The 27,117-nt window shown below is 38.4% G+C and overlaps 2 protein-coding genes across 5 annotated transcripts in view; both read right to left on the bottom strand.

Annotated features, from left to right (window-relative positions):
* The window catches only part of LOC134755913 (cytoplasmic tRNA 2-thiolation protein 2-A), a 177,092-nt gene extending 172,443 nt beyond the window's left edge, over positions 1-4,649 (bottom strand). The window contains exons 1-4 of the mRNA XM_063692594.1: positions 4,268-4,649; positions 3,817-4,184; positions 2,834-3,106; positions 433-2,166 (exon numbers count right to left, since the gene is read on the bottom strand). Coding sequence (XP_063548664.1) covers positions 1,921-2,166; positions 2,834-3,106; positions 3,817-4,184; positions 4,268-4,532 — 1,152 coding nt within the window. The 5' untranslated portion in view covers positions 4,533-4,649 and the 3' untranslated portion in view covers positions 433-1,920. The remainder of the gene's footprint in view (positions 1-432; positions 2,167-2,833; positions 3,107-3,816; positions 4,185-4,267) is intronic.
* A 1,440-nt stretch (positions 4,650-6,089) lies between these two features.
* On the bottom strand, positions 6,090-18,638 carry LOC134755865 (probable elongation factor 1-delta). Of its 4 annotated transcripts, none has more exons than XM_063692499.1 (7): positions 18,497-18,637; positions 18,134-18,223; positions 17,857-17,943; positions 17,099-17,290; positions 15,092-15,224; positions 7,079-7,320; positions 6,090-6,173 (listed from the first exon to the last, which is right to left on the bottom strand). In XM_063692499.1, exons 2-7 carry the CDS (start codon positions 18,218-18,220, stop codon positions 6,135-6,137), a joined length of 780 nt encoding a protein of 259 aa, XP_063548569.1. In that variant the 5' UTR covers positions 18,221-18,223; positions 18,497-18,637; the 3' UTR covers positions 6,090-6,134. The 4 variants fall into 4 exon arrangements, with proteins under 4 accessions (XP_063548569.1, XP_063548570.1, XP_063548571.1 ...); XM_063692500.1 differs by having other exon boundaries at positions 18,477-18,528; XM_063692501.1 differs by lacking the exon at positions 17,857-17,943 and having other exon boundaries at positions 18,497-18,638.
* Positions 18,639-27,117: the final 8,479 nt, after the last annotated feature.

Below are 27,117 nucleotides of genomic sequence, written 5' to 3'. Positions count from 1 at the left end.
ATGGTGCGTGCTGCGTGTGATTCATCCGAAAAGCGTTTGAGGCTGGTAAAATAAGTGGAAGGTGGAGTTATTCCGAAACAGTTGTTGTAAATATATGTGTGCTATTAATAAAATATAATTTTAATTGCAGTAGGTAAGTATTCGTACATCTATTTAATTCAATATTTGTACTATATTCGGACTTATTGGACACGGTGTACAACGAAAGGATATGTTGTTTCCTTGTCCCTCTTAGCAGCAAGATAACAAGAAAGTGTCCGGCGAAAGAACAGATGTTCTATTGTAATGTCAGTGAACGTAAATATACACATAATAATAATAAAAACCGGCCAAGTGCGAGTCGGACTCGCGCACCGAGGGTTCCGTACATTACATAATTTTAACAATGTATTTTTTATGTGAAACGTGAGTGAAAGGTAAATTGCAGTTTACGATTTATGACGTATAAAAAAAAAACTACTTACTAGATCTCGTTTAAACCAATTTTCGGTGGAAGTTTGCATGGATGTACATCATATATTTTTTCAGTTTTATCATTCTCTTATTTTAGAAGTTACAGGGGGAGGGACACACACACATTTTATATTAGAAACCTCAATATCATTTTTGAAGACCTATCCATAGATACCCCACACGTATGGGTTTAATGAAAAAAATTTTTTGAGTTTCAGTTCCAAGTATGGGGAACCCCCAAAATTTATTGTTTTTTTTCTATTTTTGTGTGAAAATCTTAATGTGGTTCACAGAGTACATCTACTTACCAAGTTTCAACAGTATAGTTCTTATAGTTTCAGAGAAAAGTGGCTGTGACATACGGACGGACAGACAAACAGACAGTCAGACATGACGATAAGGGTTTCGTTTTTTGCCATTTGGCTACGGAACCCTAATAAAAATGTTAAGATTGTATTCCTTTTGTAGTTATAAGCCATTATTCAATTATTCACCACTACCTACTTGATAATACTATTACTTATTCTCTGCTACTGGGTAAGAATAATTATAATGTAAACTGCTACACCCTAGTAGGGTCCATGTTTGTACTTGATTAGACTTTAACATCTTTGTAAAATACCATAGTTGCATTAAATAAATGTGACGTTTTCAACCAAAAGGTACCACATTGTCGCTTGTCGATAAGGTTAATTTCTAATTCAAGCTATATGGAAATAGCGCCTTTCTGACAAGCGACAATAAGTACCCTTTTGGTTGAAAATGGCACAAATGATATGATAATATTAATGATATGATATAACGGCCAAGTGCGTGTCGGACCACGTCTATTTTAATGGGGTTGGTCGGTCGAAGTATTTTGTACAGATGGCGCCAGTATAGGTTTTACCGTTTTACCTGTCAATCCTACCAATGCTGTAAATTTCTAGTTATTTTTTATGGAACTTTATATGCGATAGCACTTTAATCCAAATCTCATAGAACAAAACTAGAGACAGGTAAAACAAAATGCTGGCGCCATCTATAAATACCTTTGACAGCTGCCAACCCCATTAAGAACGATCAATTAGAGTTCACTTATCAAGTTATCATTATAGAAAAAACTAGGCGAACGCGATCCAAAGTTTCGGTACGGCCGAAATGTTCGGCAGTTTTTGGCTGAAACCGAACCTTCTTCTGAAACACGATTGTTATGCCGAAACGGAAATTTCAGTCAGACACTAAAATTAACAATAAATTATATAAATGAAATAGAATACATACAGAATATATTCTCAACAAGCATTTCCTTATAAATAGGTACAAATTAAATACTATCTATTTTGGGACTTAATTCCACTCGTACAAGTAGATTAATTAATTGGTATAGGTACTGATATAGATTGACAAATTTTCTATTTCCTCTCAATGCCTCGCCATGATTGAATGTCGTTATCGTGCGAGTTTAATTTAACAAGCACTAGGTAATTAACTCTGAATAGCATCATGAATATACCGTGGTAACGTTGAATTGTCAATTTCTAAATAATTTCTGCTACAACCATAACATAGACGATCATTGACATAAGGAAACATGGATTTCTCATTACTGTAGTTTGCTTGATGCTCGATTTCCTTGAAGTCTGCATTACTAGGGCTCTGGAGGGACACTACTCGTGAAAAGTTAGTTGCGTCCAGAGCGGTTAACTTTGTGCTTTTTGTCCTCAGGATGCTCTGTAATAACAAAAAAAAATCTGATATAATACATAGTATAAAACAAAGTCGCTTTCCGGTGTCTGTCCGTCTGTCTGTCCCTATGTATAAAATAGTTATGCTTAGGTAAAGCCATAAAGTTTTTGAAAGACTTATTCAATGAGTCCCTGCACCTTGAAGTTAAACAGAAATACGTTACCTATGTGAATGAGAGTAAATTATCATTATTAGGTATCAATTTTGAGGCATAAGTAATATGCACAGGGTAACCTGTCTATCCATCAATTTAGTAACACCTACATTTTTAATTAAACATTGTGTAAAAGTATCAATGTTAATGTATTGCTTGCTACGCTTGCATTTTAAGGTTATAACAAATAAATTGATATTAATTATATCTGCCAAGTTAAACCAGTTTGACAGCACTGGCTTCCCTCGAATGCGGCTGACCGACTGTTGGACAGGTTACCCTACCTATGCCAAATTACAGCTTTCTAGTCAGCATTTCTGAGGCTCAGAGTCTGCAGTTTGCACGCTACACATTTGAGATACTAAAATTGTCTTTAGTCCCTGTGACTTAAATAACGCAATAGAGATGGGCAATTCGGGATGGACTTTCAAGTTAAATTCTGATTTTCAAGGTCTCCAGAGGGCTTAGTGGCGAATTCACATGTGACTCATTACATACCTTGCACAGAACACACTTTTCATTTGGTTGGTTATTGTTATAAGTTCCAATTTTGTCAGCAGTTTTGCAAATAGTTGAAATTGTGGCTGGAAAGCTGTCTTGCAATTCAGTAACAAATGACCCAATTACGGACTGCAGGCTGTTTTGTTGGAAAATGCTTTGGTCAGCTGGATGTAAGTTTTTAATTTTGATATAATAGTCCAGTTCCTCCTTACTAATGTCTTTCATTGGTCTTAATATTTTGAGGCTTTCATTCCTGCCGTCGTAAAAACTCTGAAATAAGCTTTTGTTTAAAGTACATATATTGTCATGATAAATATCTAAAAATAAAGGAGTCACATAAGAATATGATTAGAGTTGTCACACATATATACATTTTATAATTGCATTGTATACCTACTCATTCCATAGTTAACCTTATTCTAATTGAGTAAATTACACAATAGAACAAATTTACACTCAATCACATTATATTGTAGATTACTGGGACAGGCCATCTTTGTGATGCCACATGTGATGTAAATATTTACTGGGCTCAAACATACATTTTATAATTTTATGTGCATATACATGAGGATTCTAAGTGTTGACAGCTTAACACATTTGCGGAAACGAATGCTATAGCATTTGCATAGTTTTTTGTTTCCTTTTGCTATACACATGACGTCACTTACCTTACCATCTGTGAATGTGTTAAGGATAAATGCAGATTCCTCACCACTCATATAAATAAACTGACAACACTATGTTACATACACACAGTGTTGCTAGTTTCTATCATTATTGCAATAAAAAGACAACTGTTTTGTAAGGTGGAGGGTAATGAGGGGTGTGACTTCTGTGAGTGACGAGAATATATTTTGCATATTTTACATTGTATATAAAATGCTGTATTATATAAAGTATATGTTTAAGTTTATGATTTCATATTATATTAATTAGTATTTATTTTGTAAATAGTAGGTAGTGATTATCATACTTACAACATCATCCTGAACTTGTGCTCCCCGACCCATGGTAAGGTTTGACAGCAAGTTGATAGCTAATGTGGCTGTAGTTTCAGCCGTGAAAATATAATTGCACTGCAATTGTTCTGCTACTCTTACAAGTAAGTTAGATCTTATTTTCATGAAATAATCATTTCTGACTGTAACAGGCATACTACTCAGCATTGCTTGGAATTCCACCTCATTCTTATTAGCAGTAGCAAGCACACAGTTAGCTTCTGGTAAGTTTGTGTGAGCCTGAACATATTCTGACAAATGAATGACGTAGATTTGGAAGTCATATTGTTTGCATTGGTTTATAATAATATTTGCAGTTTTGTCAGCATTTTTATCATGAATACTATCTGGAAGTCAAAGAGTTATTATGGGTAGGCACTAACTAAAGGGTGAAGGTCCTTCAATAATATTCTTATTAAATAAAGGTTACCTATCAAATGCACAAAACAAGGTGTAATCCTTAATTTCTTATGATTACTCATAGAAATTCCATTAAAAACCATATCCAACAGTACACTCGAGCTAGGCCCACCCGATAAACAAACCAAAACTTGTTCATTTGGTGGTATGGCTCTATTTTTTCCAATAATGGCTCGAAATTTGTGATTAATGCCATTTGTAAAACAATTTTCACAGTAGCGATCCTTTTGCCGTAAAACTACAGTTCCGGGAGATTCACACTTCTTGCAATTCATGATTAATTAGAAACGGAAAAATATGTCGTCGCTTAATTATTTACTTTAAAAGCTCATAGAGTAGCTGAATCTAAATACAAAAATTAGAAAACATAAAATCTGAATAAAATCAAAGCATGCTACGGTATGCCCGCCGAGTGTCATTAATGTCATTTTGACATTAATAGCTGTCAATCCTCAGAATAGTGTCAATTATGGATGGTATAGAAAGGATGCCAATCTCTTATGGCAGAATTGTTGCAAAAGTGACCGGTTTCAGCTTTAAATAATAGTTCCTAATCTCTCCTGTGGCGCTAGTTAGGCTCTGGGACATGAGTATAACATGAACCATATAAGGCAACAAATAACCCGACCAAATTACGTAGGTTGTTTTTGGTATTATTTCGGTGTATGGTGGCGCCGCCTAATTACTGTTTTTTGATCGACATTTTTCATACATAGAGATTTGGCTCCTTTATATAGTCTCCGGTCTCCGTGATGTCAATGCTCAGAATGAGTTGTTTGAGTCAAGATTAAAAAAGCGGATATTTTTGAAATGATCGATTTATTAATCCATAGTAGACTTATACACTGGCACAGTCACTTTCAGTAGAAAAAAACGGCGTTTTAAAAATGTAGGCGCGAAGGGTTGACCAAAGAGTAGTATATGGGGTTGACGTCTCATAGAAAATTCGAATTTCGCGCTTTTTTCTACCGACAAGTTGACAAAAACCTACCGAGCGAGACAGCTTGAAGGAGACGTCTGTCCCTTTCTTTTGTATGTAAAATTACTTCCAGCCCGATTTTTTTGTGAACTTATTACAATTTTTAGCAGCGGAAACTAGTACCAGTAAATGTTTATTCATGTTATAGTTGGTCAACCCAAATTGTCAGTAAATAAGAACAAAAAAAACTATACTCATCCTTTTTACTTGGGTGCTAGTACTAGTGTAAGACAAAGATAGTATGATTCTCTCTGTCAATGTTTGAAATGAGACAGTCCTTTAACAAACTATATTTCAGAATGTCGTTTTAGAATAATAGCGTAACTTCGATTGTATGGCTACATTCGTGACTGACACTCTTTATTTAGTAGATTGATAGTAGATTGTGTAAGGAAGCAAAAATGACATATTTACGGCGAGGGCGTTTATTGAATCCTGAACGAAGCGAACAATTCTATAATTAAATCCCGACACAATCCCGAGCATAGCGAGGTGATGTGAAAAGCAGTATGTGTCACATTGTAGCAAAACTATTTCCACCTTAGGCGTTAACACAGAGTGCCTCACTACGCTCAGGATACATTGAGTACGCCCTCGCCGTAAATGTGTCCGTTTGGCTCCCTTGTAACACAATCTACTATTTCATTTTACCTACATTGGAAATAATAAGTCTTGATTACTTATCTACGGTAGCACACAACACAGCGTAGAGTCTGTGCGGAAAGAGAAGAGTCACAGAATGTATTGGTTTCCTTATATTCCACGACTCTTCTCTTTCCGCACAGACTCTAACACAGGGGAGTGCAGCTCTAAGTGTATGGTGATGATGGGGATCAAAAAAGATAAAACAAAAGAAGTTTAAATGAAATATTAATTTTTAGTTAGAAAACCATAGTTGTTACACTTTGTTGAATGCTGCAATGTCAACACTTTGTACCTGTAAACAAAAAAACGTGGCGTGAAGTCGGTGGCAGAACTTCCATTAAAAGCTAGTATTGTGTCAAGTTTATAATTACATATACTCCTCCACACCTACACTAAATAAACACCTACATAATATGGGTAAAACGGACAGCCCCATGTGCAGAGCGTGTATGGAAGAAGAAGAAACAACAAAACATATTCTCCTGGACTGTAAACAGATAGAAGTACACAGGAGCAAATACCTAGGGAATCCGTGCACGTTGAAGGAGGCAGTTAGCAACCTGAAGACCTTGCTAGGTTTCATGGACGAGCTGGGGTGGTTAGAATAGGCCTACCTCGTATTCACGCAAAATAGGCACATTGGATGTCGACTTGCGGAAAATGCCCAGTAAAACTAACTAACTAAATAACTCCTCCACACCTACATAATATGTAACCAGTAATCTTAAATTTGACCCAAATTTAATCATCATAATTGAAAGTGTTGAAACATATGAAGGACATAAATTAAACATAATAATTAGTTAAAAAATATTATTGAACAAATAGCCGCCTAGTAGTGTTTGATCTCAGTGGCGAGCGAGCGGCACGTTCGGCGGGGCGGGGCCTGCAGCAACAGGCCAATCTTCCAAGGGATTTAAGCAGCGTGCACTGAGGCCTCTCTTAAACGTTTGAATTTGTTTAACCTGGACGCCGCGCTGCACGCCCCGCTCGAGCGTCCATTCAGTTTGCACACTAATCGTTGTATCATGGGTATTGGGGTGGGTAAATAGAAAATATCTCTATAACTCAGGATGAAGTATCCACACCCATCATCACACAAATGAATGACTACTTCTCACTATAACTTATAGCAGCTAACATAATAATTAAGCAGTTAAACATGTTACAGATTAGTTTATCTTAATTAGTACTTACAAAGTCTTCATTTTTCTCAATTTCTTCAGTGAGCCAATCCACAGAAACCTTGTCATCTTCCACTACACAGGAGATTTGCAGTTTGTGGATGCCATAAGCGAGAGGCACTAATTTAGCTGCGCCCCAGAGGAGACCATCTGAGGTGATGTTTCGTACTGCCTCCTCCAAAGCCTTCATGTCAGTCTCATCATCCCAAGGTTTGACATCCAGAATAATGTTTGACTTGGCGATGAGCACTGGCTCTGAAAATCAAAATTTAAAGTTAAAAACAAGTAACTGTTTGTTGGAAAAACAGGACTTAACAGATTTTTTTTAAATGAGTAGGACCAAGATTATCAACTGAACCTGTATGCAGTGCAGATTAATCTTATATCTCTTTTATGTCAGAATGGTTACCAGAATAAGAATAAAGATCTTTTTCTTCAGCTAATAGTTACAGACATTCCAGGGGTCTCCGAAGAAAGCACTAAGTATTTCAAATATGCAATGGTTTCTCATCAGCCATCTCAGCAGATAATCACTACATAGTGTAAAACAAAGTCGCTTCCTGCTGTCTGTCTGTCCCTATGTATGCTTAGATCTTTAAAACTACGCAACGGATTTTGATGCGGTTTTTTTTTAAATAGATAGAGCGATTCAAGAGGAAGGTTTATATGTATAATACATCAGCATTGCACCCGTGCAAAGCCGGGGCGGGTCGCTAGTATCTTATATGTACATCCATGAAAATTAATTTGTAACAAGCAGAAACGTCTGCGATCGATGCTATTAAGCTTAGAATAAATTTAAAAGTGGAAAAATTACTGCCTTGGGTGAGACTCTCAAGTTCAGTTCAAGTCTCACCCAAGGCAGTAATTTTTCCACTTTTAAATTTATCCATGAAAATGAAAAAGGGTACGAAAAGTGAGGTGAAATAAATCAGTTAGCTGTACCAGGGGTTGTTGTTGTGCTTTAAACCCCTTTGTGGTAAAGGGGTTGGTGCCTTTTACCGTAAACGGGTTTAATGGGGTTCGCGAAAAGCAACCAGTACCTTTAACCAGACTTTCTTAAATACAGTGTTTTTTTTCTTTGTCATGTGGTTTGCAGACATCTGGAAAATTTATTAGGGTACACAGGTAAAAAGTTTGAAAAACCCTGGTCTAGTCGGTCATATAGTGTGTATATGCCACTGAAATTAAAACATTACATCAAAAATCATGTTTTAGAATGTAGTCACCTACTGTGATACTGAACTCCTCCCTGCATAGAACTTTGTTTTTGGGGGGTACAAGTATCTCTATAGCTAACTATACATAAGCCACCTTTAAATTTTAATTTATCCAAGTTTTATTGTGGTAGTGGCAGCAATTTACTCAGTATGGATTATGATGGCCTGCTCTCTGCAGACAAACTGAAAACGCCTAAAATCTAGGGAATGCAAATCGGTTATATGAGCCGTAACCGAAATAATCGGTTAAAACCGATTATTTTGTTAAAATTTCATACCCGATTATTGGAAACTCGAATAACCGGTTACGGTTATTTAAATTTATGACTTAAATTAGATGAATTGATCTAATAACTACAAAATCCTGCCTTGTTTGGCTGTGACGCCTGTAACTATAATTATTGTCATTCGTGTACTTTAACAACAAAAACATACCAAATTTACATCCCTTATTTAAGAAATATTTTGATTGAATATTGTATCATCAAAGGTCATATTTTCACTTTTCATTTCAATTCATTTATTTCCACACATAGTACAAGCTGACAGTACACTAAAACTCTTACACGGTATACACGGTAAATACACACTTTAAAGTAACAATTGCACAATAGGTACAGATATAAAATAAAAATAAGATGTTATAAAAAAATGTCAATATAAATCAATATTATATTATACATGGAATTGAGAACAGGCATAACCGCTTTTAGGAAGTTGCCTAACCGGTCAGCAAAAATGTCGGCATCCCGGACCTACATATGTAGATTATTTATTAGCGTGATGGCCCGGGCGGAAGGCGCACTTGCAGCACGTAGGTACACTAGGTACAGTACGCGTCACAGGGTTTGCCAGTAGGCGCTTACGCCTTCGTACGGGACGTGCGCCACCCAAACCCATCCCATTGGACAGAAACTAGGGAATGCAATTCAGTTATAACCGTAACCGAAATAATCGGTTATAATATAAGTATCAGATTATTTTGACAAAATTTCATAACCGAATATTGGAAACTCGAATAACCGGTTACGTATGAGTTATGACTTAAATTCTATGAATTGATCTTCTAATGATTACAAAATTCTGTTTTTTTTGCTGTGACTTAATTTTTAAGGTTCCGTACCCAAAGGGTAAAAACGGGACCCTATTACTAAGACTCCGCTGTATGTCTGTCCGTCTGTCACCAGGCTGTATCTCACGAACCGTGATAGCTAGAGAGTTGAAAATTTCACAGATGATGTATTTCTATTGCGGCTATAACAACAAATACTAAAAAAAGAATAAAATAAATATTTAAATGGGGATCCCATCCATACAACAAACGTAATTTTTTTGCCGTGTTTTGCGTAATGGTACGGAACCCTTCGTGCGCGAGTCCGACTCGTACTTGGCCGGTTTTTGTCATTCGTGTACTTTAATAACGAAAAGTTATTAAAGTTTCTGAGCAACATAACTGTTATCATTCATTAGTGGAAACTGTGGCTTGTGAATGTGTTATCTGATTTACTATGTGTGTTGTTGTGTTTGCTTGTTGGTTTCCCAAAGGTTTAAATAAATAAAATATACCAAACTTTACTTCCCCTATTTATGAAATTTTTTGATTGAATCACGTCCAATATCATATTTTCCCTTGTTCTGTATTTTGTGTGTTTTATTAAAAAACTAAGACTTATACTCACATTCCCTATACAGAACCTTTTTTTTTTTTTTTTTAATCTTATTTATTTTATAAGCCATACATCTTATGATTAAGTCGGCTTCTATACAGAACCTTTATTGTCGTAATTTTTAATTACTTTGTAAATATATCATTTTTTATCGAAAACGCAACGTAACCGATTATCGGTTATTTTTCGGGTATAACCGTAATCGAAGTCGGTTATGAAGTTTGGCCGGTTATTGTATTCCGTAACAGAAACTCGGCAAAGGCACAGTCTAGAACACTAGGACTGTCAACCCTTACCCAGAAAGAGTGGAAATGCGCTATGAGGGGCTTTTTGCGCCCGAGTTCTAGAGAGTCTAGGTCAACCATGCCCAAGACAAAGCGGGAAGGGTAGAAAGGGATAGTAGCCAAACATCTTTTTATAAAAATATTGTCTTCGGTTACCGCGATAGTTACTCATGAAATAAAACTATGAAAACGGATTATATCGCGTATATTGAATTTATAATACATCCCGACGTTTCGAACCCTTTACAGCGTTCGTGGTCAACGGGTGACTGAGGAAAAATTACAAAGACTACAAACTTTAAGGCTGGTTGTACATGCAAAATCGGTTCATAAGGCTAGTTATACACTACAATTATTTTCAAGTAAAGATATATATATACGCGATATAAACTACGCCGCGGACCCGAGAAGATTTAATTCCCTCCTAAATTGTAGGAGGGTATCCCAATATGGGACCGGCAACAAACTCGGCGGGACACATCTTTTCAAAACATCAGAATGTCCAGCATCATCCAACACTAAGGTCTCACAGTCTATGTCTCGCTTGCTCCTTTATCAGATGGACTACAGGATCCCAAGCTGGTGGTAGAGAAAAGCCATCTTCCCTATTAAAGCTTATCTTTTTATAAGCAAACCTGGCAAATTTGCGCTGCACTCTTTCAAGCATGATCGTATACTTTGCCTTATGCGGATACTCCAACCGACTCAGAACGTAAGCAAAATACAGCGCCAACGCTGGCCTAAGACACAGGGCGGACACGCTATACATCAAAAATCACTTGCGTTTCTATGTATGCACGACACGTCTGTACACGCGTCATGTGTCATAGTGTGAGTAAGTTGCTTAAAAACAGTACTGAGCGGCCGGCAAACGGCCGTCAATCTGCTGTCGCGGGGCGAGGTAATTCGAGTCAGGGCGGGGCGGTGCGTGGCCGTTATGTATGAGAATACTATTACTTATTCTCTGCCTAAGACTTGTAAATTGGGCAGCTGTTCCAATGATGAAACCTAAAGTTTTGCACGCAGTTTTACAAATCACAGTTATGTGTTTTCGGAAGTCGAGCTGGGTATCCATAATGAGCCCAGGATCTCGAATGTCAAAAACCCTTTCTAGCTCGGCACTGTTCAGGTGATACGGTTCGGTTCGGTTCAGATGATGGGTGCTTTTCCCTAGAGAATGTGATGACTTTACATTTAGAGGTGTTAAAGTGAAGGTGATTCTCTTCACTCCAAGCAACGACTGCATTGATATCATCCTGCAACCTTCCACAGTCAGAAGCACCTTTAACAAACAAACAATAAGCATTTGGCGGCACTGACGACCTTCGGCAAATCGTTTATAATTCACAAAAATTCCATTGGACCGAGAGTGCTGCCTTGGCTCACTCATGAACGGGTTAAAAAAGGCCGAGAGTTATAGCCTGCCAATCGGACAAATTGACTAATAGATTGCTTACGTAGTTTACAAAGAAGTACAACAATTTGGAGCAAATTCTATCATTGCAAATTTTTCAAGGAGGATGTCATTATCTACTACATCAAATGCCTTCTTGAAATCGAAATGTGCTGCGTCCACCTGGAGCCGACCATCCATGGCCATCGTGACATAGTCCACAAAGTCGCTAAGGTTGGTAGTAGTAGAGCGACCTTTGTGGAACCCATGCTGGCTAGCGTCAAGCTGGGTAGATCTCTGCCAAGTTATTTTACAGTCAAGGATTATCTCAAATAGCTTTCCGAAAACCGGCAGCACAGCAATTGGCCTATACCCCATGACGTCCGACCCGGAACTGCTTTTAGGCACAGGAGTCACCCTGGCTCTCTTCCAACAATCAGGATAGGTGGTAGTTTGCAAGAAAATATTATAGATGTGTAGGAGTGGAAACTGTAGTGCCGATATGCAGTCCTTAGCCAGAAACGGAGGAACCGCATCGGGGCCAGTTGAATCTAATTGCGGTTCCTCTGATTGGAAACACTGCAGAAATAATTGGCAAAAGCACCTGCAGCATCTTCTGTTTTACTGTATTTTGTGTGTTTTATTAAAAAACAGAGACTTATACTCACATTCCCTAATACTGTACCTTTATTTTCGTAATTTTTTAGTGACTTGATTGTAAACTTATCTTTTTTTGTCGAAAATAACCGAAACCGATAATCCGTTATTTTTCGGGCATAATCGTAAATGAAACCGGTAATGAAGTTTGGTTATTGCATTCCCTACTAAAACCATATTTCTTGAATGGGAATGGATAAACAAGAAACACGTGTCAAATATATAACAGAGAAAGAAATAAAATACATAAAAAAATCAATTATTCTAAAAACAAATTCATAAACGATAAAATTAACGAATGTAAAAATAACCCTAGGAACCTATGGTTAATACTAAATGAACTAACTGGTAGAAATAAAAATACAATTGAAAATATAATAGATAAAGCATTTAGTTCTTATAACTTCACTCAAAAAAATATTGCCGACAACTTCGCTAAATCTTTTCATAATTCAGTTTGTGTTACAGTGCCTCAATGTGACAAAAAGATTTTAAATAAAGCTAGCTATACAAGACGTTCTGATAAGTCAATCTACTACAAAAAATGTAACGAGTTTGATCTTCACAAAATAATAAGCCGTATAGATCAGCGCAAAGGCCCAGGATGCGATTCCATACGCCCCATAGACATAAAACTGGCAAGCAAATACATTTCTAATGCAATAGCAAACCTTCTTAACAGTAGCATAATGACTGGAATATACCCTAAAGAATTAAAAGCAGGAATCGTTAGACCAATATATAAAAAAGGACAAACAGACATCTATGAGAATTATAGGCCTATAACAATATTACCAATAATCGATAAAATCTTTGAGAAATATATATCTAATTTAATATTTAACTTCTATGACTCGCACAACATACTTACAGATAGGCAATTCGGATTTAGGCCCAAAAAAAGTACAACATTGCTTCTTTCAGAGTTCACAGAGGAAATAAATACTCACTTAAATAATAAAGAACATGTGCTTCTAGTACTGATAGATTATAGCAAGGCCTTTGACACACTAAAACATGATCTATTAATAGAGAAATTAGATAACACTGGTATAAGGGGCCCTCTACTTAACTGGTGTAAAAATTATCTCAGCGACAGATATTATAAAGTTAAAATAGGTAATTCTATGAGCGAAGAAGTGGACGTGACAATCGGCACAGCACAAGGATCAGTACTCGGCCCGTTACATTATCTAGCGTATGTGAATGATGCGGGTAGTGTAATCAAACACTGCTCAATCTACCAATATGCAGATGATACGTGTTTGGTCATATCGGATAAAAATGTAAATGTGGCTCTTAAGAAACTGCAAGCTGACTTCACCGCCATAAGCAAGTGGTCTCATGATGCAGGTCTTGTGCTGAACGCCCAGAAAACCCAGCTGATACATATCTGTTCAGGTCGCAGAGTAGCACCGAACAATATTAATCTGAAAGCTCACAACCACAATTGTCTTCATACACTGAACGACAACTGTCCTAGATGCTTGTGTCCAAAAATACAGCAGACTAATCAAGCCTCATACCTTGGGGTTATTATAGATGAACGCTTTAATTGGGGTCCTCACATTGATGCCTTGTGCGATAAATTGCGAGCAATCCTTTCTAAGTTCTCAGTCATTAGATATAAAGTACCATACAAAATACTAATTAACATGTACAATGCACTAGCTGAATCAATCATAGCGTATGGGCTTACAAGCTATGGCAGAACGTTCAAAAGCTACTTAGACAAAATATACAATCTTCAACTCAGATTACTAAAACTAATAGTTCCCAGAAAAATAAAAGATCAATTTAGAGACGACTATAGCAAACTGTTCAAATTTTGTAAAGTTATGCCTATTCAATGTAAAATAAAATACTTAATTTTAATGGAAAACATTCATAACGAACAAATAATGAAACCTATTCAATCAAAAATACATATAAGAAAGATTTCTCAAATGAAAGTTACAACTATCAACAGTAACAACAAATACGGAGAAAGAAAAACATCGTATATAGCACCTAGGTTATATAACGAACTACCCATAAATTTAAAAATTACTATAAACGAGAAAAATAAAAAGAATTTACTAAAAAAATACTATCTTGACGGCGTCTCAACATAACTTTACCTACATAAAGCATCCAATATATATGTGTATAATTACATATTATATAATCTGCTGGCCATATTAATATTAAATAAATAATGTTAAAACATAATAAATAACCCTAACAGTAAGTAACTAACTAATTAATATAATTATCAATGAATTAAATATTCATAACGAAATAAATCATCCTGTATCCGCTACACGCCCCACTCGGTGCATACTCAAACTCGTTCGATCTATTGTAATTAATGCCTCACTAAACTAATGTCATACGCTTAGGAAAACCTGAGCCGCTTACGACTTTCTGGACACGTAAATCGCCCAGCGATAAGGAATTCACGGCACGGCCGGTTGTGTACTTGAGTGGGAGATATTTTGTTTTACCCGCCGATAACTCTTATTGTAATTAGGTAATCTCACTTTTAACTTTATATAATTTTTAATTTTTATTTTTCCTATGTACCACAACAATGTTTAAATGTAAAATGTATCCACGAATGCAGTGTCGATACAAACCCGATAGGGTTTCACGGCACTTTTCTGTCTGATGTAATGTAAGATTTTAATATAGAATAAATAATAATAATAATAATAATGAGTAAGCCCGAAACTTTGCCTGCATAGGAATTAAGCATCCCCTTAGATTCCTGAGATAAAAAAACAATGACATTCAGCAGTGTATACAAATACAAAGTATACATACTCTTAGATTTCTTAGCATTGTAAGCTGCAAGACGTTCCTCTCTTATTCTAGCTGCTTCTGCACTCTCTTCTTCGTCATCTGACCCAAAAAGATCAACACCATCATCTGAGTCTTCAGCCTCTTTAGCTGCAGCCTAAAATTAAACAATACATATACCTACAAACAACAATTAACAAATATGGCCATACGAATTATCAGTATCACCTTAATCAGAAGTCAAAAATGATGCACAAGCAGGATTAGCACAGGAGCGCCGAGATAGTAAATATAGAAAATATAAAATATAGATAAAATATAAAGTTATAAATATAGATTTTATTGCTATTTGTATGAGATGCATGTAATTACCTAGACTTAAGAAAATTGAGTGCCCTGACAGGGTGTCATGTACCTACCATCCTCAAACTGTAACACCTAATGTATTGTGGCAAAGGTGCTGGACAGTGTGCTGGACAGGGAACTGGAAAGAAATTTGACTCTGCATGATGCACAATTCGGATTTAGAGCCGGCCTTTCTACAGAGACAGCAGTTCTCTGTCTAAAACACACTGTGCGGTACTACACAGACAGGGAAACACCTGTGTATGCATGTTTCCTCGATCTGTCAAAGGCCTTCGACTTGGTATGCTACGATAAACTTTGGCAGAAACTGTATGAGGATGCATGCCTACCCAGTGAGTTGGTTGAATTATTTAAATACTGGTACAACCATCAGAGAAATGTTGTCAGGTGGGCTAATTCGCTGTCAGTTTCATACAGGCTGGTATGCGGTGTAAGACAGGGTGGACTGTCGTCGCCCAGGCTCTTTAGTTTATACGTTGACAGGTTGATTAGGGAGCTCAGTGGCACCATGGTAGGATGCTCAGTGGATGGCACTTTTGTGAATAACATTAGTTATGCAGACGACATGGTGCTACTGGCCCCATCGGTCAACGCTCTCAACAAGATGCTCAGTGTCTGTGAACAGTATGCCAAATCACACGGGCTTAGGTACAACACGTCTAAGAGCGTGATGTTGGTTTTTAAGGCGGGTACCAAACATTACCCACGCGTGCCGCCAGCTAAACTGGACAACACGCCTCTTAGTATTGTTAAGGAAATTAAATACCTTGGACACTGGGTCACGGAGAGTCTGAGTGACGACAAAGATGTGGAGAGGGAGCGTAGGGCGCTCGCAGTAAGAAGCAATATGTTGATTCGTAGGTTTGCAAGGTGTACTAAAGAAGCTAAGGTTACCCTTTTTAAGGCGTTTTCTCAATCATTTTACACCTGCAGCCTATGGATCAACTACACACAACGGGCTCTGAGCGCCCTACGCGTCCAATATAATAATAGCTTTAGGATGCTGTTGGGGCTGCCGCGCCATTGCAGTGCATCGGGGATGTTTTGCGAGAGACGTACAGATGGCTTTCATGCTATAATGCGCAAGCGCGTTGCGTCCTTGGTGAGGCGCCTGCGCGGCAGCCCGAATAGCCTCCTTCAGACGGTGGCAGAGCGCCTAGACGGCCCTTTCCAGCTTCACTGGGATAAGCTGCACAGGGCGTCTAACTGAATCGTTAGTTTTATGATATTAGTGTTAATTTTAGTTTTTATTGATTTGAATTTTAATGTTTTTTTTTTTTTTTTTTTTTTTTTTTTTTTTTTTTTTTTTTTTTTTTTTTTTTTTTTTTTTTTTTCTAATTTTATTGATGATTGTTGTTTGTGTAAATAGTTGTAATTATGGATCATGTATCTGAAATAAATGAATTTATTATTATTATTATTATTATTATTATGAACATGACTGCAATTCAAGAAAGAATAAAGAATAGTATCTGAGTCACTCTCGAGATAGACAACCCATATTTTGCTAAATGTATTAATTAGAGGGTGAGATACGTCGCGGCACTCTTGTACTAAACCTACAGAACCTCAAAAACAACAAAATTTGAAAGACACCATAATTGTACTTGCAGTGCATGCGTCAATTAGATAAAATGTTGTTCCATATACATCAAGTGGTTTCACCTTAGGAGCCTCAGCCTTGGCTTGGGACGGTTTGCTGCTCTCAAGAGTGTCGACACGCGCCTGCAGGCTGATGACGAGCTTGCGCAAGTCATCCATAGTCTTTTTGAGGTGTGAGTTTTCTTTCTCGAGGTTGCTGACTTTGTTGGTCAACTCTGTGTTTGGAACTCCGGCCAGTGAAGCAACACTATCCATCTGAAATTATTACAATTAGGTAGTTATATAGTATAGCATCTTGTGTTCAATAATAGTGTTCAGGCGAGTATAGCCTTCTCCTATAAAACGTAAATCCTGCAAGTATAGCCTTCTTTTATAATAACAATTCACTAGGTAATTTTTTTTTGTAAACCAAAATTTTAATAATGTTCGTGACTCCTGTCCTATCTTAACTTATTTTAACTTTGTGTAATTTTAGGTTGTATATAAATTGCTACCCTATAGTAAAGATGCATGCTGCATGCAACCAAAAATTTGTATACCTGCACCCATGGGTAACATAGAGTAACCTGTACATAATTTAAAACCATAATTTTATTGTACCTATGTTTTCATAAATAAAAATATTCTGATTCTTTTTATATACTCTTTTTTATAATTAGGTAAAATCCTTAATGAATAAGTCTCAACTTTATTTAACCCCTATAATGAACCATCTGATAATGATTTCGAATAATGATTTTACACATTTTTGTACTTCTTTATAAGGGTTAAGTTGTAGTGTTAAAAAATGTGTGAATTTATGTAAAATAAGTGTTACTCACACATTCTAGGGAATTTTTGATATGTTGCCTTGCTTTTGCCACTTCATTAGCCAAAGAAGACTGAGTTGAGGCAAGTGGAACTCGGACCTACAACATCATATTATTCATATTTATATGAAAATAAAAAAAAAACTTTTATATAAGTATTAATATATCCCCAACTAAAAAAAAACAACCGCATGGATAAGGGGTGAATAAATAAAAGATAAAGGTATTGGATCACATACGTTTAAAAAATGAAATTAATGCACTTTGATCTGAAACTGATGCTACTGACCTTTGACAAGGACTCGTAGTAATCCCGCTCCGCATCATGGTAAATGGTCTTGTCTAACCAAATTTTTTCGTGGATTAGAGCCGACATTGTCTAAAAACAAAAACAATCAAACATTTAGAAGTTTTACTATAAATTCATGGAATAGTCTTCTTAACATAAGTATTTTATCATACGCACAGATTAACAAAAAAATAATGAAATATTTTAAAGTAATCTATATAATATTGACGTAGTATCTTAATCCACCTCTTACAATTTGTGTAAATTCAAATTTGGAAATTTTAGGTTATAGTTATCAAGTTACGTTCTCTTAAGATAATAATAAAAAAATAGGAATATTTACATGTTTCCAAGTAGAATTACCTTTGAATTGATGATAACTAAATGAAATAAAAGTTCCTAAAATTCCTAAATTAACACGAACGAACCGCACCAATCATCGGGTTTTCGAAAAAAGAGCGTATCCTATCCTATCGTATTCCGTATCCCCTCTTCTTCCAGACTTCCACGACGACAAGACACATGTCAAACGGGTATGTTGCCATATAAAAAAAAATTGACATATTTTGTACATGAATTTGAATTTTATAAAACTGTTGTAATAAATAACATTTAGGCCCCATTCGCACGAGAGCTTTTTCAACGCGCGTTAAAAAAGCGTTTGAATGACACAAATGGATAAGCATGTAAAGCCTGACCTGACCAGTAACATATAGCCAGTAATATATGATCATGCGCCATGTTGCGGAATTTCATTGGAACTCATTTCTTACACTGGCAATAATTTTAATGATAGGTTAGCATTGTTGTCAGTGTCATTGTGGCGGTCTACTTAAATAATACTTAAGTGTTGAATTTTAAACAATAAATGACAAAAAGTGCCCAAAACTATACATAATCAAGAGCGAAATATTGTAAATAATGTAAATAGTAAACTGCTGGAAAAGAACTGTTCGGAAAATTTAACTATTTCGCTAGGAAACATTTCCAAATTAACATCAGAGCTGACAGGTAAACACTCAGAATAATGACTAAAGCAAAGAAGCCGGGCAAAAATAAAAGATTGGTAAAAGATATCGTATTCACACTGTTGCGGCCTGCTCGGCTTGCCACTCTACAACCGCTACCTTACGCGCCTAAGTCCGCGCGCCTGCGCGATGCGCCCTCGCCGTGACTAGGCAACGAATAATATATACTTCTATCTAGATCTGCTAAGAAGAAACGTTATTTAAATTGTTGAAAATTAACTGCAATTTAGTGTAATGTTATGTAAATACTTATGTAAATAATATTGTAAATACTTTTCTCGACTTCTTCTTGTACATGACCCTCTACACTGGTGACTACCGACTAACGCAAGATGTCTACTGAAGATCCCCATGAAAAATTTGCGGACGCAGACGAGGAGGCGCAGGTATGTAGGGTCGGAGTCCGCGTGCCTCCATTTAACGCAGACGAGCCCGCACTGTGGTTCGCCCAGATTGAAGCCCAATTTCATCTATCCAAAATTACGCTCGACGATACGAAATTTTATTATGTCGCTGGGCAGTTGGAGGCGCGGTATGCGATGGAGGTGAAAGACGTTATCACTAACCCTCCCGCTGCCGATAAATACCCTAAAATCAAGGCGGAATTGATTAAGCGTCTCTCCGCGTCGCAAGAAAAACGGACGCGGCAACTACTAGTTCAAGAAGAGCTTGGCGACCGTAGCCCGTCGCAGTTCCTGCATCATCTACAGAACCTGGCTGGCGCCGCTGCAACTTCGGACCTCCTACGGACAATTTGGTGCGACCGTTTACCGCACAACGTTCAGACTATACTTGCGTCGCAGTCCGAGCAGCCTTTAGATAAGCTCGCCGATTTAGCAGATAGGGTTTATGAGCTAGCTCCTTCAACCCTCCGTGCTCCGCAAGTGGCGACTACTTCTGGTGCTGCTACCACTTACGCACCAGCGTGTTCTGTCTTCCACGCGCCCGTTTCGTCTTCTGACGCTTTGACGCAGCAAGTCAACGAGCTGACAAGGCAAGTTGCTTTATTAACAACTAACTTTAAAAGAGGTCGTTCACACTCGCGCTCATACTCCTCGTCAAAGCCACGAAGACACAGCCGCTCTCGACCTAGGATGCCGCAGCCGCCGCCTTACCATCCGCACTGCTTTTATCACTACAACTTTGGTCAAAAAGCACACAAATGTAGTAAGCCCTGCAGTTTCGACTCGGGAAACTCCCCGGGCGGTCGGAACTAGCGGCCAGCGACTGCCCTACCTTAAAATCTGGTCGTCTATTCATCACCGACCGGACTTCGAAAATAAGATACCTCGTTGACACAGGATCTGATTTATGTGTTTTCCCCCGGTCGGCTGTCAAGACGCCTTGCCCACAATCAAAATTCGAACTAGTTGCAGCCAACAATTCCGTCATACGTACCTATGGACCAATACAACTAACTATCAACTTGGGTCTACGAAGAGCGTTCCCATGGAACTTTACTATAGCCGACGTGTCAAAACCGATTATAGGAGTCGACTTTCTTATTTATTACGACCTACTGGTAGACTGCCGAAACCGTCGACTGATAGATAATCTGACATCATTATCGGTAGCCGCAATACCCTACAAGTCGTCCGATAATATTGCTGCCATTAAAATCGTGACCGGTGAAACAGAATTCCATGAAATCTTACGCGAATATCCCGCTATCACTAGACCTCCAGGTAGGCACTCTCCGTCGAAGCATAACACCTTGCACTTCATCAAGACCACTTCCGGACCGCCAGTATCCTGCAAACCTCGCCGCCTTGATCCGATGCGTCTGAAAGCTGCCAGAAAGGAGTTCGAGGATATGTTGGCATCCGGTATAGCCCGTCGGTCAGAAAGTCCCTGGGCCAGTGCACTTCACTTGGTGAAAAAGAAAGATCATACCTGGAGACCCTGCGGTGATTATAGGGCACTGAACGCCAGAACGATCCCTGACCGATACCCCATTCGTCACATTCACGATTTTTCTCACCAACTGTCCGGATGCACCATCTTCTCAACCATTGACCTGGTCAAGGCTTACAATCAGATAGCCGTGAATCCTGATGACATCCCCTAAACCGCGATTATCACTCCATTTGGCTTATTTGAGTTCCCATTCATGAATTTTGGACTAAGGAACGCGGCGCAGACCTTCCAGAGGTTTATTGATGAGGTTCTGCTCGGTCTAGACTTCTGTTATGGTTACTTAGACGATATCCTGATTTTCTCATCTTCACTGGAACAACACAAAAGTCATCTCCGTCAACTGTTTCAGCGTTTGACACAGTACGGCGTATGGATCAACATCTCCAAGTGCTTGTTTGGCCAATCCGAAGTCACTTTTCTTGGTTATCATGTGACAGCTTCAGGTACCAAGCCCTTGGAAGCTAAGGTGCAAGCTATCCAGGAGTACGCCGTCCCTAAAACAGTCAAGGAACTCAGAAGATTCCTGGGTATGATAAACTTCTACCGCAGATTTGTACCCAACGCTGCACAACTTCAGGCACCGCTTCACTCCATTCTGTCAGGACCCAAGGTCAAAGGATCACATCCAGTGAATATGACTCCTGAATTGCTACAGGCTTTCGAAGACTGCAAGTCTTCGCTGTCGAAAGCAACACTCCTAGCTCATCCGGATCCTTCTGCTCAACTAGCGATCTTCAGTGACGCTTCTGACACTTCTATCGGTGGAATACTTCAACAGCTTGTAGACGAAACCTGGCAACCCTTGGCATTCTACTCGCACAAGCTTACCAAGCCACAGACGAAGTACAGCCCGTACGACCGAGAACTCCTGGCTGTGTACGAAGCCATCAGATACTTCAGGCATATGGTCGAAGCTAGAGACTTCATAGTGTATACAGATCACAAGCCACTAACCTTTGCTTTCTCCACTAACCGAGATAAATGCTCGCCAAGGCAATTTAGATACCTGGACTTTATCTCGCAATTTACAACAGACTTAAGATTCTTACCTGGAACTCTCAACGTTGTCGCTGACGCCTTGTCTCGCGTCGAGGAAATCGCCGTCCCTATCGACTACCAGGCGCTTGCACGATCTCAGGAAGCTGATCCAGAGCTGCAAGACCTGATCCTCCACGGCTCCTCACTCAAACTGCAGAAGATGCCTGCACTTGGCAGTACCTTACCTGTCTTCTGTGACACTTCTACTGGACAACCTCGTCCATATGTCACTTCAGAGTTCCGGAAACAAGTCTTCGACCAGCTACACCAACTTCATCATCCAGGATGCTCAGCTACCGCGCGACTGGTCTCTGAAAAATTTGTATGGCCAGGGATTCGCCGAGACTGTAGAGAGTGGGCCAAACAGTGCTTGAGATGCCAGCAGACCAAAATCACTCGCCATACCATTTCACCACTTTCCACTTTCACCACTCCATCCTCGAGGTTCGCTCATATTCATCTCGACCTCGTAGGACCTCTTACCCCGTCTTCTGATTACAGATACTGCCTCACCGTCATCGATAGATTCACCCGATGGCCTGAGGTATTCCCACTCAAAGACATCACTGCCGAATCTTGCGCCTCTGCCCTGGTATCTGGCTGGTTTGCCAGATTCGGATGTCCACTGCGGGTGACCACAGACCGTGGTCGTCAGTTTGAGAGTCATCTCTTCAAGGCTCTGACCTCGATGGTTGGTGCTCACCACCTCCGCACCACTAGTTACCATCCAGCCGCCAACGGCATCATCGAGAGGCTGCACCGTCAGCTCAAATCCGCCATCATGTGTCACTCATCTCCATCGACTTGGACTGAAGCTCTTCCCCTCATCCTGCTTGGTATTCGAAGCGCCGTAAAGGAAGATTTACAGACTACCCCGGCAGAGCTCGTCTATGGCGAGACGCTTCGTTTACCCGGCCAGTTCCTGTCACCTCTACCAGACTACAAAGTGGCAGATATCACCGAGTACGCCACACGTCTACGCTCACAAATGGCTAAGCTTACGCCCAGACCAGCATCTTGGCATATATCATCATCACCATTTTACATCCTACGGGACTTAGAATCATGTTCCCACGTGTTTCTTCGAGTCGACCGAGTCCGCAGCTCGCTTGAACCACCGTACGAGGGCCCATATAGAGTCATTAAGCGACAGTCGAAATACTACTCTATAGACATTAAGGGCAAGGTGAACAACGTTTCGGTCGACAGACTCAAGCCGGCATTTGTCATGCGGGAAGTGACGCCGCAATCCCCTGAGACGGATAACAGCATTAACAGTGATGCTAACAAAGAGAAGCAGTCGAGGAGTGGAAGACTAGTGAGGTTCCCCGCTAGGTATCGACCGTAGTCACGGTCTGGCCAGGGGGAACATGTGGCGGCCTGCTCGGCTTGCCACTCTACAACCGCTACCTTACGCGCCTAAGTCCGCGCGCCTGCGCGATGCGCCCTCGCCGTGACTAGGCAACGAATAATATATACTTCTATCTAGATCTGCTAAGAAGAAACGTTATTTAAATTGTTGAAAATTAACTGCAATTTAGTGTAATGTTATGTAAATACTTATGTAAATAATATTGTAAATACTTTTCTCGACTTCTTCTTGTACATGACCCTCTACAACACTATTATTCAACACGCTATTACTTTTTGTCTGTGAGTGAGACAACAATCCGCAAGTTCTTTCGTTTTTTTCAGTATTGTCATAAGATGAACTGAGGGAAATGTCAAATGGTCCCTCAGAATAATGACTAAAGCATAGAAGTCGGGCAAAAATGCTTCGCAAATATGTATACCCGTACTTTACTTCCTTACGAATTAGATAATGTGCCGAAAAGAGATGCATATATGCTTGTTATTTCTCATTTACGTACGGTGTCATAAGTTTGATAATTTGCTAGGGATGTAACTGTGTCGACTTTTTATATCGATAAATTATGCATAAGTTTATGTGCCGTGTAAAAGAATAATCACGAAATTGGCAAATTGATAATAGTCTGGCTAATGAAAGATGAACCTGAAAAAACGCGGCAATTTCAAGAAATCTGTAGCAGGCGGCTCGTTGAAATGAAATGAAATGAAATGCATAGAATACAAGGATTGCATAACTTTTATACTTTTTATAATTTTCTTATTCTAAAAATCATTAAAAAGTATAAAAATTATGCAATCCTTGGAATCAAAGAGCCGCCTGATATGAGGATTAATGCATGTATCTAATATAGCTTTTATCTCATTTGCAGTCTACCACTCAGAACCGTCTAACTATACCTCTCGTTTTTTTATCATTAGAAAGAAGGCGAGCGATCTTAACGTGTCGTTTTATCGAAAAACACTTTGAAAATAAGTCACAACAAATATAATAAACGATCATTTACATACTTTTGCTTTCATAAGTAAAATATTGCTATATTTATAAAAGCTTGTCAATAAAAAGACACGTGGAAATGGTTTACCGTATTTTCTAATGCTAAAAGACTAAGTATAGTTTCTAGTCATGTACAGTCAGCTGCAGAGATAAGGCACCCCCCCTGCATACAAAGTTCTGTAAATTAGTATGGACGTGGGGTACCTTTTCTCTGCAGCTGACTGTACCAAATAGGAAATGAAAAAAAAAAAACGTTCGTGTAATATTTTTTTTAAATTTAATAATAGGGAATATTACGCGAAACTCGGCGTAGGTGGCGCCACTATCACAATCTGAGGGTCTATCGCGAAACAAGAAAATCGAACTTTAGTTATCTAACATCTCTGTCACTCTTGCGTATTCGAGCGATAAAGAGGCAGCTAGATAACGAAATTTCGGATTCAAGTTTTCCGGTAGGTCCCCTGAAAACTTGTCAAAAACCTGTTAAAGGTACAGTATAAATAAGTTACTCTACGGTGCACTAAAAAAGCTAGTGCTGCACTCTGGTGGCAGAACATTGCAGTAATATCCCCTATTCCTCGTCCTTTGGAAATCTGAAATAAAAAGTTGAGTTTTGTGACCAACAATATTAATAAAAGGAACATTCATCAATGATCATTAATGTCTTTTTTATTAGGGTTCCGTACCCAAAGGGTAAAAACGGGACCCTATTACTAATACTTCGCTGTCCGTCTGTCTGTCACCAGGCTGTATGAAATTTTCACAGATGATGTATTTCTGTTGCCGCTATAACAAAAAATACTAAAAAGTACGGTCCCCTTGATGCGCGCGTCCGACCCGCACTTGACCGGTTTTTAGTATTAAACTATAGTCTGGCAAACACAATCTGTCAGTAAGTAAGAACAAAGAAAACTATAGGTACAGTCGAAGGCAAAAATATCGATCCAGACAAATGGCTTAAAAATATGTGAACACGATTTTATTGTCTGAGCGTACACATATTTTTGAGACTTTGGGAATGTATATATATTTATGCCCTTGACTGTACTCATCAATTAAAATGAGACAGTCCTGGGCCAAACTATAAGAAAGCTGTAAATGTCGATAGGTTATTGATCTGAGGTCGATACATCACTATGCCAAAAATATAACCTTTCATACTTAGCAGAAAAGTTCGAAAATATATGCAAAAATCTATATAGACTTGAATGCAAGTAATAATTACATTTCATCTGCTACAGATTTCTTGAAATTGCCGCGTTTTTTCAGGTTCAACTTTCATTAGCCAGTCTATTATCAATTTGCCAATTTCGTGATTATTCTTTTACACGGCACATAAACTTATGCATAATTTATCGATATAAAAAGTCGACACAGTTACATCCCTAGCAAATTATCAAACTTATGACACCGTACGTAAATGAGAAATAACAAGCATATATGCATCTCTTTTCGGCACATTATCTAATTCGTAAGGAAGTAAAGTAGGGGTATACATATTTGCGAAGCATTTTTGCCCGACTTCTATGCTTTAGTCATTATTCTGAGGGTAAACAAATCAAAATGTCATTATAGTCTGGTTATTACGACTAGTGTTATGTTATACAAGCGAAGAAATACTTACAGTAACAGAAATAAGTTTGAGTTTGAAAAATATTTACTATGAGCACCTATGTAACCATGGTTGCAATAAACGATTATGATTAAGGTAATTTTGACCTATGTGTGATGCGCTGATGCGTAAGAAAATACATGAATTTTATACGGTAAAAAAGAAGAACCGTCAATAAAAAAAATGTAAACACCGAATATTTGGATTCTGATTTTGATCAATAAAAGTATGTAAGTCAAAATAACGAGTTGTCAATCCACATTGTCCAGACTATGCTGAACTGTTGCCATATAAATGAGAATAATTGCGCCCTCTTGACAATGATCATAATGGGTTTGGCAACTGTCAAAGGTTTGCAGAGATGGCGCCATCATAGCTTGCCCCTTTTTCTACGAGATTTGGCTTAAAGGGCTGGCATCCAGGGCATGAAAAAACAAAAATTTGACACAGTTCTAGGGATTGACAGGGCAAGCTATGCTGGCGCCATCTGTTAAACATTTCGACCGGCCAACCCCATTATATTCCTTCATTCATTCATTAAATTTAAGAGCTGTGGGCTCTTGTCGGTGCAGTGTGATGAAGTTGTCTCCACCTTGGTTGATCCGAAGCCAGCCCTTTAGTATCCTGCCTGGTACGACACGGCCCCTGTATGATCCTTTACTTGGCTCATAAAACTTTTTCTTGGCCTTCCCCTACCTTTTATTTTCCGTTTATTTTCCCTTCTATAACGTTCCTGATGAATTGGTCGTGTCGTAGCAGGTGGCCGATCATTTTTCCTCTTCTATTTTTAATAATGTTCATTATACTTCTCTTTTCCTTCACTCTCTTTAGGACGTCTTCATTGGTAACTTTTTCCGTCCAACTTATTCCCTCCATCCTTCGCCAACACCACATTTCAAATGCCTGTATATTTTTTTTTATACAGTTGCTCAAAAAGAGCTACTTTACGTAGCTGTTTAGCGTGCGGAAAGTTGGTTTTCGCGAACTAGTGCTTTTTACTTTTCCAATTTTTTTAAATTTATTT

Source organism: Cydia strobilella, chromosome 3 (genome assembly GCF_947568885.1).
Source record: "Cydia strobilella chromosome 3, ilCydStro3.1, whole genome shotgun sequence".
NCBI lineage: Eukaryota > Metazoa > Arthropoda > Insecta > Lepidoptera > Tortricidae > Cydia > Cydia strobilella.
The sequence above is the reverse complement of the archived record's forward strand: the minus strand, read 5'-3'. Positions and strand labels throughout refer to the sequence as shown.

Coding starts and splice junctions, on each gene's coding strand:
- LOC134755865 (XM_063692499.1), bottom strand. CDS start 18,220: ATGTCGGCTCTAATCCACGAAAAAATTTGGTTAGACAAGACCATTTAC. Junction 17,291..17,856: donor TCAAAAATTCCCTAGAATGT/GTGAGTAACACT, acceptor TAATAATTTCAG/ATGGATAGTGTTGCTTCACT. Junction 7,321..15,091: donor CAATGCTAAGAAATCTAAGA/GTATGTATACTT, acceptor TTTGATTTTCAG/AGCCAGTGCTCATCGCCAAG.